The sequence below is a fragment of the Anopheles gambiae genome, chromosome 2 (genome assembly GCF_943734735.2).
Source record: "Anopheles gambiae chromosome 2, idAnoGambNW_F1_1, whole genome shotgun sequence".
Taxonomy (NCBI): domain Eukaryota; kingdom Metazoa; phylum Arthropoda; class Insecta; order Diptera; family Culicidae; genus Anopheles; species Anopheles gambiae.
The window spans coordinates 82,980,755-82,999,081 of record NC_064601.1 but is presented as its reverse complement, the minus strand read 5'-3'; the positions used below and the strand labels follow the sequence as shown (position 1 = coordinate 82,999,081).

The following is an 18,327-nucleotide window of genomic DNA, read 5'->3' as shown; positions in this document are numbered from 1 at the left end:
TAATTGGGCAGAAAAAAGATTATTTACCTGTATTACTCATAATTGATCGGTGAATAATGCATACAAAAACCAGTATTAACTGCATGAAATTGTGTTTTTTTTAGGAAAAGGTTGAACAACCCCGAAATGTGTTTATTCTTTTCATCATAATCCACTATGAAAATATGCAGTGCCCATCACTAGACAAATCATGTCGACTTTTCTTTCAAATTTGATATGTCGACTTCTGTTGACAAAGAGGAAATTCAAAATCAGGTAGAAGTCGTTAAACATATATATATCGTTTTTTTTTACTTCTTTAACCATTCTATCTACACCAATGCTCTAAATTAACGTCTATAACCACCTATCAGTGTATGTCAAACATTGCATAAGCAAGTTTACATTTTTACTTATGAAAAAATATAGCTATTTTTCTATCAATTTTCCTGTTTTTGCACAAATTAAATTTTTACGTAAACAAAATTCCGTCGAAGTTGTAATAATGTTCATTTAAATAAAAAGTTTACATGTTCTATATTGTGTGATCTATGCATTCTATACATTTAGCTACAAAAAATTAATTTCCAATAAATATCTCAACTGAAACTAATAAAACCAGAACTATGTTGTCTTTTTCTGCGACGATCTACCCGACCAAATCCTGACCATCGGGCCAAATGTATGACAGTAGAAGAATATTTGAGGTTGGGAACAGTGTTGTCATGAGTATCACGAGATATTCACCAAAAGAAACAATGAACATATCCGTGGTAGCTTGATACCCATTGCTGATACTCAAAGAAAGTGGGTCATGACATGCCGAACAGGACAAGCGAGTGCTTGAGTCAACCGCGATACTCTGACTCACAAGCAAAGCTTAATGCCGTCACAAACATAATCATGATTTTTTTCTGGCTGTGAACAGTGCTGCCAAATGCCACTGTTTCAGTCACGAACACTCATGATTGAAACGAAGCTCAAATCTGCTCACGTACACTACTGAGGTGGTCAGAGGTAAGACTCAAACGGTTGGTGGACCAATCATATGCTTGATGACATTTTGTTTAGCACCCAACTCTTGATCACTTGGTCACGACTTCACTCTCGTGTAGCGTATCAACCTCGCCAGGCTCCGGTGGGCTGACCATGTTGTACGCATGGAAACAGACGACCCAGCCCGTAGAGTCTTTTTAGGCCGTCCACAAGGACAGAGGAGACGTGGTAGGCCTAAACTGAGCTGGCAAGATTGCGTGGAGGCATCCGTCATTAAGGCCGGGATAACGGACTGACAGATGAAGACGCGAGACCGTGAGCGGTTGCGGACGCTCCTGAGGCAGGCCAAGACCGCAAAGAGTTTGCAGCGCCGGATAAGTAAGTAAGTAATATTTTGTTAATAAAAAATCTCAATGAAATTGTTCAATGAAAAGTTGTTTTGAAACTAATTAGTAAATATTACTGAAAGCCAGGATGTTGCAACGTTGGCATCAGGACTCTTTCTTTCTCTCAAAGCTACTGAAAAAGCTAAATATTGCAAGTGTTTTTTAAGCAGTCGTTTTTATTATTTTATGACGCAACAAAATCCGTCCCTTATCGTAGGCTTCGTTGAAAGAGTGAACTTTTATCTTTCGCTTAGCCTCGATCGGGATCGGGAATGCTCGGCCCGGTAGATGCTGACCACACTAAACCTTTTCTGTGTCGTCCTCTTTTGGAAATTACGAGATTTACCACGGTGCCATCGAATCGATCGTTAATAATTATTAGCAGAGGAAACGAAAGTGAAGGTATAATTTCTCAATTACTAACGACACAATTCAATAAAATCTTTTCCAGTAATAATGGTTAAAATTTCTTCCTTATTTCTCTTACACTTTTTGCTCGAAACGATACATTTTTCATACGATTTTCTTTCAGTTCTTTTTGGTTGCAATGATTACAATCCGCCCCATTTCACCCCAATACCCTCGCCTTTAAACTCCCTTTCCCCTCACAGTTTGCTATTGGTTTGCAGTGCTTCCCTTACCAGCTTCACCGCGTGCTTGGCCGTCCCCGGTGCCGTCGTCACACCATAGCCCCCATGGCCGTAGTTATGCACCACGCGCACGCTGCCATTCGCCGTCGGCAGCAGCTCCAGCTCCACGCGTACCGGATCGCGGTGCGGCCGCAGCCCGACCGATTCCCGCAGCACCGGCGCACCCTTCAGGCTCGGCAGCAGCGACTCGCACCGTTCGCGGATGGCGGACGAATCGTGCCGCGAAACGTCCGTATTGTAGCTGTCGAAGTTACGGCAGCCCCCGAGCGTTACGCCCTCAAAGCCCGGTATGACGTACGTGTCGAAGTCCGCATAGAACGCCGTCTTCACCCAGGAGGCCCGCACCTTGATGACCTGACCGCGGATCGGCACCAGCTTATGGTCGTTGCACAGCCGCTTCGCCCCCAGACCGGTACAGTTCACGACCACGTCGTACTTGCCGCGCAGCTCCTGCAAGTTGTTCAGCGCCACGGTAACAATCCGTCCGCCATTGTCAAGAAACCTGGTGCGCAACAACGGAGCAGAGAGGAAAAAAAAACACACACACACAGCACGATATAACCCATTAATAATCGCTTCCTTTTGTGCCAGGACGGGGCCGGACCGGGAAAAGGGCAGGCCTTTCTCTCCCTCCCCCAGGACGACCTCGTAACTGTTCAATGCTCTCCGTCCGTTGTCGGCCCGATCCAATCAATATGACCTACCTTTCTGTGGCCCACGGCTGAAACAGCCGACACTCGGCAAGGATGGTGGTGAAAAACGACCCATACTTCCATTCGCCCGGACAGATGGTAAGCTCCTGCTCGGTCGCGGCACGGTACACGGGCAGGACCTTCTCGATGTAGTGATTCTATGGAGGCATAAAACCATTAACAATTAGTTTGCTGACATCTCTCCCCCCCCCCCCCCCCCTCTCCTCTGGACCCCATTGCAATGGCCCTTACCCGTACAATGGCCGGATCTCGGCTGGAAAAAATGTACCCCGACATCTGGCACACACCGGCCCGGGCTGAATGTTCCGTCCGGCGCAGTTCGTCCCAGTGGCTGTACGCGTCTGAAATCCATTTCCTGTCGATGGGAGGTAGCGGTGGTGGTAGCGGTGGGGGCAGTGAGTGAAGGAGAATCAATGTTGAATAGCGTCGATTAAAGGAAGGAATGCCCTGGTCGCCCCTCGCAAAACGCCCGGAAGGAAAGGAAATGACAGAACCAACCCCACTACTCGGCATGAAGAACTACGAGAGCCCCAAAGCAATAACGCCGACCGCATAAACTCCGGAAAGCAACAAATGAGTGAGGCGTACACGGCATAAACCCCAACACCTTTCACTGTCATAGGATGGGGGGGGGATAGTTTTAAAGAGGCTCGTGTTGAAGCAAGTTCTCTGCTAATGGAGCAGAGGGGAGACGTATAGATAGATTGTTCGATTTCCTCCCCTTTGAGCCTTATCGTGGATGAGGTCAGAAAGACAAAGTGCATTCTCAGGGGGGCGTTAACACTATTACACCGCTTGCAGTATAACTCAATATTAGGCATGCTTTCTGCCGTTTTCTACTAAAAGTTTCGCTGCGCTTTTTTGTGTGTGTACATAATTTGTCCCATAAACCGAGGAGGCAACCGATCGATCCCTGCTCGGCTCCTCCGCTAAGCCGCTGTCGTGTCCTTTGTATGTAAATATTTACGCAAACTAAACTCACTCGCCACTAATAATGCACACTTAGTAGACGAGAAGGTAGAGTGATGGTTGCAGAACTTGCACGCGAAACGCTAGGTCAAAGCACCCTAGAGAGACCCTTGCTAGCTCTCGCTGCCAGCATATTGTAGGTTAGCGTTTTGACACAATACATCTACACACCACAGTGTATACGGGATGGCATGACTGAGGCACATTACACGAATCATCACGTTACTGACCAGGCTATTCCATCGGGAGAACACGCTAGCCGACACTTTGGTGCCAAAAAATGGAAGGAGGTGAAGAAGGTAGTAGTCAGTCGTTGCAACTTCCGGGTTCGTGCCTAATTGGGAGCTCCGGAAAAGTTCCAGTCAGTAGCGCTGGGACAAAAGGGAAGTAAGTGAAACGAGCGTTACTGTGAAGATTCAGCAAATGGTTTCATTCTGTTCAAAAACGGTGCGCAACATGTGTCGATAGTTTATAAGTGATCAAGAACACATTGTTGGAACGTTGAGGAAGTTTATTTATGTTTCCGATTGTTCGAATCCAATTAGAGTTTTACCGAAGTTATATTAAAAATAAATAAACCTTCCGTTTTTTTTCGGAATAACTTTAATGCTTACGAATGCTCAACGCCGACGAAAGAAATCGATCCAATTGTTATCCGCCACTAGGCGTCTCCATTTCCTGCGAGTCGTTCCGAACCAATTCAACCTCAACGCAAAGACAAACAAATCAAAGCAGCCAGTGCAAGGACGTCGCAACGTTATGCTGCGAGCCCCTCCTGGCCCCCGTGGCCGTGTGGCCTGAATATGAAAGTGTTCATCTGTCCCGGACTATCCCATTAGTAGCGCAGCGCCGAGGGACGGTCTCTTGTAGTGGTGTGGTGTCGTTTGGTTCGGGTCACCATATATATATATATTGTCCCATATCCCACTAAATGGTTTCGCTCAAGGGCTTCCTCTCGGCCATTCGAAACGCGTTACTGTCCCATCGATTATTTTGTTTTCTTTTCGTCATTTGTTTTCCCTCTGTTTTGCCTTCTTACTATCGTGCTAGAAATCAATGCCAGAAGGTGATTAGTATCAGCACGTTTCGCTGGTTGACTCTGGTAGCAACAACCGCCAACGACTGAGAGGAAACAGGTCGAAGCAGGTTGAAACGGAACAGCTGGTTGCGAAATCGGTTTTGTTGCGGTGTTACGTCGGAACTTGCTGTCAGCGGTTTAGTATTTTACAACTTCGCAGCCGACGCTGCGAATGATAACAATTCCGTCATCAAGTTTATTTTGCGTCAGTTTCATGTGATAATGGATGCGAAAGTTATGTCAGTTTCTGTATGGTTTATAGTTACACATTACACATAGAAGAAGATCACATTTTAAATATGCAGAAACACTCTAATTTGTAATTTTTAATAAATTGTTTTAAAATTAACATCAACAAATACAGCCAACACAATGTAGGATAAATACAATTTTTTTTGTAAAACTTTGAAATAATTCCGATTTATGTCAGACAAAGGAAATCAATATGATGACACGCTTAAATTAAAGCAAAAGGATAAAAATTAATAATGTAGTAAATATAGTATACTATCAGAAAATATCATCTTGCAATGGGATAAAAAATACTATTAGATGAAGGATAAGGATGGAAGGTTGGTCATGCCGTGGTTGAAGCTTTCCAAATTAGAAGCCCTTGGACCGAGGATTAGCAAGACAAAGCCCACATTGATGACGTCATTGTACGTTACCACATGTCGCGTTGTGTAGGTACCGAAAAGGAAATTGCACATTTAATCTAGATCTAAAGAATAGTACCTAACACTATAGTAGCCAACTGCCAACTGGCAGACACCATCAAACCAATTCCCAAAATAGCGATTTTCCGAGAAAAAGATTCTAATGATTAAGTGATTCACTTAATAAGTGAGCCTGAAAAGACTGATCAGTCATGTATCTAAGCCATCTGACTAGTTGTTGGATATTCACATCCTAGGCAAGGGATGATCAAACATTTCAAGAAACGATAAAAAGGGCAGACTTTTGAAAGATGCTAGGATATTCTAGTAGGACGTGTGAACAATAATGCATAAACTAGATTAGACTTCTATCAAATGCTAAAATATAGATATCCAATCCAATATAATCAAATGCTAAAATATAGATATCCAAAATATAGAGAAAATCCAACTCTTATGTTATAATATAAACATAAAACAGCATTATTCTAACTCGTTTCATATGATTTGTATGAATATAGGGAACAATTTTAATTATTTTATTTTTTTTTTTTTTGACAAGGAAATAATGTAATTAAAACAATAATAATATGATCAAAAAATGATAATGACTTATTCAAAAGCACTACAAATTGGAATTTGATTTAACATAAATACTCTTCCTTGGAATAAAAGGCACCAGTAGATGTAATCTCACTATAAAACTGTGGAATAAAATTCCCAACCCCATTGCCCAAATAAATACAGGGTTTACCTAACCAATCCGGCATCGTGAAAGCGTTTCGGTCGCCGTAAATACTCATTAGGGCGACGTAAACTCTCAATTGGGCAATGCCATTTCAATTTAGAGTCTTGTAAAGTATGAATTGGTCATAGTAAAGAATAAAACATAAAAGGATTTTGGAAGCATCAATCTTGGTCGTAAACTTCTTGGTCGCAAAATTCTTGATCTCAAAATTCTTGATCTCAAAATTCTTGATCGTAACAATCTTGGTCGTAAAACTCTTAATATCAAAATTCTTTGTTGCAAACTTCTTGGTAGCAAACTTCTTCGCCTCAAACTTCTTGGTCGCAATCTTCTTGGTCGCAAAATTCTTGGTTGCAAACTTCTTGGTAGCAAACTTCTTGGTCGCATAAATCTTGGTCGCAAAACTCTTGATCTCAAAATTCTTGGTCGCAAAATTCGTGATCGCAAAACTCTTGCAAAATTACGATGCCGGATGGGATTGGTGAACCCTGTAATAGTCAAGCAAACCCTTCACTCCCATAGCTTGAGTTGGCTCTTCTACGTTAAGCAACGATCTAAACAATGTCCAAAGTAGACAACTTCCTTCATTCGCGCCGTAAATAATGTAAATAATTAGTTGCCCAAAATGCGATGGCATTCGGGACGGAAACTATTACCAACACTGCTTTCGCCAGCAACCAGTGCCGTTAGATTCGTCGAGGTGCCATTTTTCTAATCCACGCTGAATAACGCGTTGGATTCCTAATTTCAAACTTGTCTCAAACCCCCGCCCACTCTCCACAGCAATGTTGCCCCCCCCCCCCGCTCCACTCAAGCTGCAAACGCTTTTGCTTTATCGTGTGTTTATGGTGTGCAGTAAATATGGTGGTTTCGATGGACCCGTCGCCGGTTGCGGAAGCTACGGACGAAGGCGGAAGCGCGCGCACACACACTCTCTGCTAAAAATAGCTGGCCCAACGGGGCACAGGGGGTTTTGGGGGTAAAAAGCGCTGGCTAAAAGAACAACCAAGCATAAACTATGCGAACCACGGAAGAATGACCACTTGAAAAACGGGAACCCACGGGGTGGATGAGTAACGTGGTGAACGTATTGGAGAGCGCTCCCTTGCCCTGGTGCCGTTGGCGCAAAATTTCTCCTTTACCAACTTTTCGTACCAATCAGCTTTGCGTCGTGGTGTAAATTACGTAACTTAATGGAAAGAGAGAGGGGGGGGAATAACAGCGGGTAGGAGGCCGTGTCACCTTGCTGCTTGCTTCCGTCGCTTGCTCACACTCGCCCCGCACGACAACGATACGCCACAATTGGCAAACGTGGCTGTCGGCTGTGGGTAGTTCCGCACAGGTGCAGCGTATACAGCGCATTAAAGAGACACCTACCAACCCCCCACCAACCAGTTGGCAACGAAATCCTATCGATCGTGACCGCGTCTCGAAGCGGCGTCGTGTTCTCGACTCGCTCGACCTGACCCCGACCGAGCAAAGCAGGAAGAAGAAACCGGAGTTCCCTTTGGCTGCCTTCCACTCCTTCCTGTCTGGCCATAGCTTTCGACAGGTGTCTAATGGAGCGAATCACTGCACACGTACGGTTGATGTTGGTTCCATCATCGATTCCGACTCGATTCGCTTACCCACTTTCCGTTCGATCGGGGTTCGATATTGGTCGCCGATATGGACGAGCAGTTTAAATTTTGTAGCACACTTATCGATTTGTTTTTGTAATCGTTTCATACCACTGAGCAATTGGCTGAGGTATCAAATTTAAACTATCAGTATAGGATCTCTTATCATTTATCACACTGCATCATCGAAATCACTTACAGACGTTTCTTACTAATCCTATGACAAAATATAATATTTAATCACTTTTTCTTCTAAGTACAACTATTTTTGCTTCATTTTTGTAGTTAAAATTCTTTCTAGAGTTTCTATAAATACTTGTGAGTTAAGTATTTCAACAAAATTAATTTATTAATTTTATTAAACAAAAATAATGTACTGCTAAGTATATACTACTTTACTTTGAGACAATTACTTCGATCCAATCTTTAAACATTAAACATTAAATACATTAAATACAGAACTCAAGAAACCGTTAAGATCATTTCTCTTATCGAGCTTTCTATCTTCAATATGGTAAGAAACTAATTACAAACCATTGTACAATTCAATAAAAATGTCAAAAGATGTATGCTGTTCATTTCCACAAAAAGAACTTATCCTGCACATCTTGTACAAAAAAAGGGATCTTATGAGCTTTTGTACAAAACAGTCAGTGTGAGGTAGTTATGTTAAAAGCAACAATGATCTCTCTCAGATTGATTTAAAATTATCTCCAGGTCCAGGTCTTGTCAAGATGAATTTATAGGATCTTTTCATTTTTGCATCTTTTCGACAATTTTAAATATAACAAAACCTTTTTTTATTTAACTGCTCAAATCATGAAATGTTGTACAAATGATGCCATCGTCTTTAGATAAAGTAAGAGACTCTCCTTCTTCTTCTTCTTTGGCACAACAACAACCGCTGTCGGTCAAGGCCTGCCTGTACACACTAGTGAAGTGAGCTTGGCTTTCAGTGACTTATTGTTACCATAGCAGGATAGTCAGTCCTACGTATGGAAACGCGGTCTATTCGGGACTTGAACCCATGATGGGCATGTTGTTACGTCGTACGAGTTGACGACTGTATCACCAGACCGGCTCTATTAAGAGACTCTATTAAAGATTAAAAGCTAAAACACGATGTACACATGTTCTCCTGACTCAGGAGTCCTGAGATATACCTAGAGACAAATAATTGACCAGCAATGGAGTTTAACTAGGTTAAACACAAAAACAATAAAATACACGTTTTATGGTTAAAACCATTCTAATTTCAAGAGATACTTCAAAAATGTTTAGTATATTTTGCAATCCTGAAAATTATGGATGAAATTGCAGAAATTGCTTCTTGAGTTTATCATAAAAATTAAGATATTTCTTATAGACAATACACAATCTACAATAAATAGAAAATAAATAGACAGTTAGTAATATATATGATTTAAATCTGGAGTTGAGCCGGTCTGGTGGTACAGTCGTCAACTCGTACGACTTAACAACATGCCCGTCATGGGTTCAAGCCCCGAATAGACCGTGCCAAAATCCTGCTAGGACCTCCTACCATAGTAGGACTGACTATCCTGCTATGGTAACAAGAAGTCACTGAAAGCCAAGCTCACTTCTCTAGTGGGTACAGGCAGGCCTTGACCGACAACGGTTGTTGTGCCAATGTAGAAGAAGAAGAATATATATGATTTAAATACTGTTCTGTATCGTACATCCCAATGTCTTTACCACCGGTACATAGTCCCAGTCTATTCAACTTTGAATTAACAGTTTCTTCATTCAAACATAAACCTAAACGTACCAAGTCTCTCTTAGGTCGAAAAGAAATTGACTTTGCTAACCGAACTGCACGTCAATCAATAAGTCACGAGTTGCCCCGCAAGTTATCAAAATAGAAGCTACAGGCACTGGTGCAATCTTGAAACCATACCAAACCAAACATTCTCCAAACCAATTCCATCGAACTAAACCGAACGGTTGGTAATTTAAATAAAGCATCAAGGATGTCTGTTCATCGGAGTTCCGACGTTCAACGCATGATGCCGTGCCGGCCATCGATATGGTAAAGTGATTTAACCCCCTCTCCATCACTCCCTGTGTCCTGCTTTCGACACTTTTCCATGCTACTAATCGTTCGACAGCCGTCGTAGAGGAAAACACGGCTGGCAACAAGGACTAGTGGATGAAAAATTAAACCGTTCCTCACGCACCAAAAGACTTTGACGTTGACGAAAATGAAAAATGATGGCAACATGATGGGCTCCAACCACCGGTGGTCACCACTTTGAGTCAAACGGGTAAGTGGACTACAGTGGCGGCAGTATACTGAACTACTCTTGCTGTTGTAATAAAAGGTTTTCATTAAGGAAAACGTGCGGTTTTCCCTGATACACGGGTAGCAATACAAGCACAGCCTTATATCACACCTAGTGTTCGCAAAAGAGAAATACACGAAACATAATTTAAAAACCCATCCTTTACTCTGTCATCCTGCGCTGTAAAACAATCAGGAGCGAAAACGATAGTGTGAGTCAATGGACCGTCGTCGACCCGGGGTCGAGTGTGAAAATGGGTTCAACGTTTCCGCCCCTCATGGACCCTCTTCGCGTTTCCACCCCGCCCCTAGCTGTTTACCTGGTTATTTCCTCGGTCGGGCCGGAAAAGCTGGTTCCGGGGCGAAATAGGCCAGCCGCAACGTCGCTGCACGTGTCCTGCTCAAACCGGTCCGAGAGTATGGTGACATTGGCGTTCCGCATCTCGCGCTGTAGCTCCAGTGCGGTCGTCAAACCGACGACACCGGCCCCGACGACGCATATATTCATTGTCGATAAGGGTTTTTTTTGCGTCCACCGTTCACCAAGTCCACTGGATTGTGATCCACCGTCCGTCCAAGGATACGGTTGAAGCTGACGGAAAGCTATACACCTGCAATGTAGGAGGAGAAAGAGAGCCCAAGCACCAAACACATTAAACAACCCACCAAGGAGTGCAAATGGGAAAGCGGGACAGACACTCGGGGTGGATTGGGAGGAATAGTTTCCTATCGATTTGTGGTCGGTTGGTTGATACACCAGCTGAGTGTACTGCTAAACTCGGTTTAGCACCACCGGGTTGTCGGTTGGATGTTGCTATCTTGATGTCCTGTTTTCGTTCTCGGTGCCGCCGTAGCCCAAATTCGAACCGATTTTATTATAGATTTCAATAGAATCAGCCAGGCAACGGCGGCAGCTCGTAACATACGCTGTGGAGCAAGGTCGATTTTCCAAATATAAACTAGCAATAAATGGAAGCTACATATTGCTATGTGGAAACCCGCAACAACCAAACAGCACTAAGGCAAGGATGGTGGTGAAATTTGGAAGCCTTTTTTTACGGGGAACACATTTATGATTGTACAATCATTTGGTCAATATTGCGCACGTGACATTTTGTTACTGTAGGCAACTGTAGGGACGTACTATAGTAATAATATTAATTTTATTTTTATTTTATAATATTTTACATGCTAGAACAACGACAAGAAATTAATACAGAGTCATTAAAATCATTATCTTGTGCAGCACTTCACGACCAGCCGTATTATTGGTCATATTGAATTATCATATAATTTTTTGAGTAGTATGCGGTTTGCAGATTAACAAAGAAACTGCCCAATAAATGGTGATGTCACTAGCACCCTTATCCATCAAATTTAAAACTGGATGACCTTAACGAACATATACTAATAGTACACAAAATTTTCTAGCTTTGTGAGTGATCACAATATGATGACAACTACACAGTATGCTTGCAAAATTCCCCTTGTTGATTGCAACACTCCCCTATATTGCAAACTTCCACAGCTTGCATGCAACATTCCCCTACCGATTTGTAACATTCCCCTAAGTGATTGAACTATTCCCTTATATGATTCGAAACCCTGTAAGTTACAGTCTACAATTCGCTTCAGGGATTAACTAATGTTTTTTTACAACCAGGAATAGAATCTACAACAAATACACTTTTGGGTAGATTGAATTATTAACATTCATTCCCCAAGACGGGTTCGAAGGGATTTATCGTACCATTGCAACTGATGCAACCCAAAATTAAATCATCCCGTGACTTCATCCAATCCTCGCCAATGCACTGCCATGCGTAGTACTCCGTGCAAGGACGGACTGGTTGTTATCCAGTATGAAATCAATTACAAGTTTAATATTTAATTGTATTATAAAAATTCATTTGATACAAACTATATTTTCAGAATATTTTTCTTCAATAAAATCTTTTCCAACGACACAACGAATGAGGATTAGTTTTTTTTTCAGGATATATCTTTGATACTACTTTAGCATCTGGGTTACAACAGACTGCTGACATGAATTCATGTATCAGATTTCAAACTTGATACAAAAAACTAGTTTGAAACAAGTCAAATCTCATAATGGTGGAACGTCGTACCGAACCAAAAGAGGGTTAAAATTATATTTTTTGTATTACGTAATTTATGGATAGCCCCTAGAAATGATTTCATTGAAATTAATTTCTATGGTAAAGTGTAGTAAGGTATATTTATTTTCAACACTCATTGCGCTCTTTAAAACTTAAATTGGTTATTGAAAAGGTAATAAAACAATTTTTAGAAGTAGGTCGACGATACTAAATTCATTGTTGCTAAATTTGACCACTAAGTTAAAATGTATGACAGTGTGTCCAAATGTTTGGTTCCAAGGCACACATTTTGCCTCGCTGCTATCAATTTTTATCTCTACAGCATACATTTTTGACTGCAGGTCAGTATTGTTATTTACCATGTTTCCAAGCTGCATTTGTGAGTCCTAAAATGAGTCAATGCAATTCACATAATCAATAATGCAATAAATTTTAATCTAAGTATTACAACAACAAAAAACTATGTGATTAAAATAGTATCTTGTTTTTAGCTTTTTCAATGTATATTTGTCATGTATGCTGAGGTGGCATACATTTTAAAGTATCAATAATACTGTGAAAATTTGTTATAAAAATGTATCTAATACGTCACAAAAAATATAAGCTTACATACTTTTATTCACTTTAGTAACATGTATTAAGTGTGATGAATTAATTTTGATTGCTTCTAGATGCCAACATTGGCTGCTTTGTGCCAAAATAGTCAAACATTTATGCACACCATTGAATGTTGGTACCTTATAGACAAACATTGAAGCACATAATTAAAATTAGAATCTCAATTTAACGGCGACGATAGTAAGTTTAATGAACAATCATGATATTGAACAAAGAATCCATTTATTGTAGACGCACAAATTTAATTGATATTACAAAGCCGCATTCTAAAACAGTACAGCTAATGTAACACTAAATATATGGCGGCAGCAGTTATACCAAATTCTTCCGCCATCTTCATCATTTTCTTGAAGAATTCGGGGATAAAATAAACTATCAAACTACATGTACCAATTAAACGTTTGCGCATTCTAGCGCCATTACTTCTTGGCTCAAGATCTCACCTTGATGCCATGTCTACCACAAACTGTTTACATGTTAAAATAACATGCTAAACAATTAAAAATCACAATACAAACAAATGAATAGACGGGGCTCATTCCTCCATTTGGCAGAGTTCCATTCTTATAAAGGTTACTAAAGTGCTGTGAGGCAGCTGCAGTACGGCATGATTTGATTTGTCTGGTAAAATATAAGCACAATCTATTTGTTACTGATAGGTGGGGTCCGAAAATGGCACATGCTTCCTTTTCAGAACGATTCCATTTCATTTCTTGCTCTACGAATAGAAATAGAACTGAGAAGACGTATAAAACCTAGCAAAACAATTCATTCATCGGATTAGAACAATTCGTGGAAAAGGTTTTCCCAAAACACAAATACACACACACACTATTGCACCACAGCTTCACCTTCTGCACGGTGGAAAATGTACGACACTACGCCACACACTGCCTCCTCCACATCTTCTCCTCCACTGAAACCGATCACTTACAATCCGATATGAATCATATGGCCTTGCCATTGAAATCAACAGCTGGTTGAAGTGAGTGAGGGACTTTTTGTTTTTCATTCGCTTCCTCGCACCGTTAGTTTGCGCGTTATTTCTGTTATTAGAATCCACCACAGAGGGAACAGGTTGCATCTCTTGCGTAATCACCGGCAGGGAGACCAACGGAACGCACTCGCTCTCAAACCCTTTTCTCGGCATCGCGGGGCAAACAGCACTCCCACCGAGAGTGGAAAAGAGCGAGACTTGACAGCTTTGCTCTCACGTAGACAGAGCATTTGTCGCAAGCACACGCACGCACGCACGCACGAAGTATCGGCGCAAAAATAATTTTCTCCGCACTGAGGAAAATTATTTTTATATACCCACCTGAGGGATCGGTCTCTATTTTTCCTCTTCCGTCACTAATGGCAACGACCTAACTCACGCAGCAGCTTCAGCCTTTGATTGTGTAACTTTACGCGATACGCAACACGCTGCGTTCAAGCGCGACTCGTTCGGGGATGCTGCAACGGCGACAATGGTGAAACTGTGGTTGGCCTGCCACCTTTCCAACGTACCTGTACAGACGAAGCTGAAGGATGCAGCCGGTCGAGAAGCTGGAACGGGACTGGTCGATTCGACAACGATAGGGCGATTACGCGGTTAGTGTGAGTGAAGCAGCTCGCGTACTTCGCACACAGTTTGCGATAAGACGAACCGGGAAGCAATACACATACACCCGGGAGGATTCTTCGAGGCAAACAAAAGTCAGCCGGCGCAAAATCATAAGCAATCAAACGCACACACACCAAGATGGATCGCCGTCGTTGGCTTTTGCATTGATAAGAGGAGCAGCGGTTCAATGGTATTTGTCGAGTATGGTTCTGTTTAACAAAATTTAAGAGCCGCTGGACAGATGGAAACGGTTAGGGGTCAAGGATTTATTACTACCCCGCCTGTATGAGACCATTATCTAATCGGGTACTCGATTGGTCGTACCGGTAGCGTGTCAATCGATTGCCACTTTGTCTATTCGCGCTTTGGACATATACGAGCTTGGCCATGGAAAGCAGGGGTCTTTATTTTACATTTTCAAATAGATTTTAAATTCAATATTTCTAACCTTTTCACAACGGATTGATTGGAGCATTTGTTTTGCAATTTAATTATTAACAATTGGAACTCTTCAAACCAGGGCACCAAATTGACATGTGGCGAAAGGAACGGATGGTGATGCCGGGACGGGAAGGTGATGTAACTCTTATATTTCTCAAATTACGCGAACTGTTAATTTTCAATGGGAAAGCAATCACAACATGTCGACGCTGACACGGGAAGAATTGGATTTCAAACGCTTCCACCATCTGCGAAGGGCAATCTCATCCCCCCCTTAAAATGGCTGGCCCGATGTACAGGGATTCCGATCAAATTATGCTTTCTGCGAATCCATACTATGATTGCGCGCACACCAATCCGCTACAAAATCCATCACTAGCAACAACAGTGTCTGTCTGTGTCTGTGTAGAAATGTGCCAGCATATGAGCGGCATGTTTGATCGGTCACTCAAGATTTTCCGATCCATTCCATTGCATTCCCACATCTCGTCGCACAGCCGGCAGGTAAATTGTAGCGTACTGCACTGCTGCTTTGACCTCTTCCGCAGCCGGTTGACGGCGCACCGGTAGATGGTACGTCCCAAAATTGGGTGGCCTTCATACCCCGGTTCATGCGCCAAATGTGTGTCAGCTTCGAAGCCAAACAAATCAACCAAATGGCATTTTCCTGTACGAAACACGCCCCTGCACCTTTGCTGCAATGTACATCCATACTAGGGCGGGTGATCTCCATCCACAGTTTCTCCTATTCTTCTCCCCCTCTTCCTATCGTCCGGAAATGACGGTTATTGACAAAACGACCGGATGGGTAGACAGCGTTAGACAGCGACAGCACTGCACAGGCCAGAGCTTGGTGCGATGACGATTCACCGACGCGGCGAACAAAAAAAAATGAGCTGAATGAAGGCGCGCAAGTACGCGCGCGACAGTAACAACACGTTGATTGATTTACCATTCTCCTATTCCCTGTGTCGTCTGCTGTCCGCCTTCCGAGCGATTGCATCTAGTCGGGTCCGTGATTTTGGATGGCGATGATGATGGTGCCTTGTTTATTGAAATGCTTGTTCAATGATGGATAAATAATCGTGTTCCTATTATTTCTTGGCATTTTTGCGACAGCCCCATACATTCTCCCCAACAACTGCGGCCAGAATGTGCAAAGCAGGAAAAGAGGTTTACAACCTTCTATGACAGTATTGTTGGCGTGCGTTTAGAAGCACGTGTGTGTGTGTAATGGTCAATGATCCGAACGAAAATCTACACACATCATAAGGAACTGTAACCAAAAGCACGAGCCTAAGCCCAAGAATCCAAGCAAGCGCGTATTCAACCAGTAATCGAAAATGCTAATAAATATTAAAGAGGAACGCTATTTTTAAATAATTTTGTCTAACGCACGCGGAGATTTAAATTTAGAGTCGAAAAAATGTCCAACCGACCAAAACCCCCAACACACAGCTCAAACTGTCACCACATGTTAACCCCGGCTCAACACAGTGCGCGCGTCACCGGAATCGATGAGGGAATGATTTAAGAACAAAACGCGTACAAAACGTGTAAGTGGCCGTGGCTCCACTGGTTGAACAATTTACTGACGTTCGTTTTGTATCTTCGACAAATGTAAGTCCCCAGCAAAATAGTGACAAACGTAAGATAAAGATTTTTATATGATTTCTACACTTACTCGCTGTTGTGCAGGTATGTTGATCTCTTTTGGTAGGCGAGCGATGTATACAAATGCTCCTTTCCATGTACCGTTATCCATTACAAAAAGAAAAAATAAAGTTCACAATTTTCAGATGAATCAGATCAAACCGATTAATTTTACACGGCCAATTTTTCCATTTTGACGCGAGAGATGATTGTCTACGTTTTATCTTTTTGTATATAATACAAGTTCACACTATACATTTACTACAAAGGATGTACTCAGTCTTATAAAACTTAACTAGAAAGGCTAATTTTAATGATCAACGATTTACATATGTGCTAAAATAGAAAAGTAATTAATACTTCATTATTCAATAAATGATGATTACAATTATAGTATTATCAATAATAACAATAACAATAATAATAATGATAATAATAATAATAATAATAATAATAATAATAATAATAATAATAATAATATTATTATTAATAATAATAATAATAATAATAATAATAATAATAATAATAATAATAATAATAATAATAATAATAATAATAATAACAATAATAATAATAATAATAATTATAATAATTATAATAATTATAATAATAATAATAATAGCAATACGAAAAGCAATAGTAATAATAATACCCTCCTAAAAATAATAACGATAATAATAAAACCAATAATCTAATCTTGTTATTATCAACAATAATAATAATTATAATAATAGTGATAAAAAACAGTCATACAATTAATAAAAATCACAACAATCGCAACAACAATAAAAACAATAATAAAAATCGTAACAATCACAATCATAACAGTAATAATACCAATAATAAGAATGAACAATGGCATAGAAATAATAACAACAGTCATAAATGATAAAAGAAACAACAAATGATCATTTTGAGCAAACCGCAATGTTCGCTACTTAAACTTTGAGTTTGGAAAATGCAAGTTTGCTATTGCATTATAGTACTGCCCACAGATGGCTGACCAAAATTTCTTCCAAACCACATAAAATAAAAACGGAAACATCTCACAATTCTTCGATGTATTCGATCTAGATAATTGCTTTATCCTAAGAACTTAAATCCTTTTAAGTAAAAATATAAATTGTTGGGTTGTTTTGATACTTTTCTCTAATTTACACATTTTGATGCAAATTACATGGTTAATCCTTCAGTGTAAAAGGTAAGAACACAAAAACAGTGTATAAAAACACATTTTACATGTTGCATAAGAACATTTTAACCAATTGAGATGTCATTATTGCTGGCAGGTGATGCAGTTCACATAACAACATAAAAACATTAAATCCCTGCCTATGTCCCAAGAAACCAATATCCCAAGACATGCAAAAGTACTGACAAACAAAAAGACAATAAACTTTACAAACACATTTCCTAAACTTACACAAAAACAATTGAAAAGCATCATCTTGAACTTGCTCAATGCTCAATGGTGTAAAAACAAATGGCGTACATATAAATAAAGTTTGCAAACTCTTCCAATAGAGCCATTAGGCAACGTACTTTCTCTGCAAGCCAATAGACAATAGACATCCATTTACCTTGTTTCGCTCCACACCATTATCTCCAGTACCGGGGAATCACCAGGAGGAGAACATTTCGGACCGGGATGCTACTTACCTCCTCGCACAGCTTTCAAACAGGAGACAGAGCAATAAATAAAGCACAACTTCGTTACCGTTCATTGCCGTTTTGGTCAACAGTCCCAACGGTCGTCCCGGGTTGCTGTCGCCGGAACAATGCTACAGTTTTAA

At 41.0% G+C, this 18,327-nt stretch overlaps 1 protein-coding gene across 2 annotated transcripts; it reads right to left on the bottom strand.

The window, feature by feature from the left end:
• Positions 1-1,804: 1,804 nt before the first annotated feature.
• Positions 1,805-14,494, bottom strand: LOC1276030 (D-aspartate oxidase). Of its 2 annotated transcripts, none has more exons than XM_315337.5 (5): positions 14,344-14,494; positions 10,417-10,707; positions 2,956-3,079; positions 2,716-2,861; positions 1,805-2,513 (listed from the first exon to the last, which is right to left on the bottom strand). In XM_315337.5, the coding sequence occupies exons 2-5, from the start codon at positions 10,602-10,604 to the stop codon at positions 1,967-1,969; spliced, it is 1,005 nt and encodes a 334-aa protein (XP_315337.3). In that variant the 5' UTR covers positions 10,605-10,707; positions 14,344-14,494; the 3' UTR covers positions 1,805-1,966. The 2 variants fall into 2 exon arrangements, with proteins under 2 accessions (XP_315337.3, XP_061498685.1); XM_061642701.1 differs by lacking the exon at positions 14,344-14,494 and adding an exon at positions 13,769-14,061.
• Between the last annotated feature and the right edge of the window lie 3,833 nt (positions 14,495-18,327).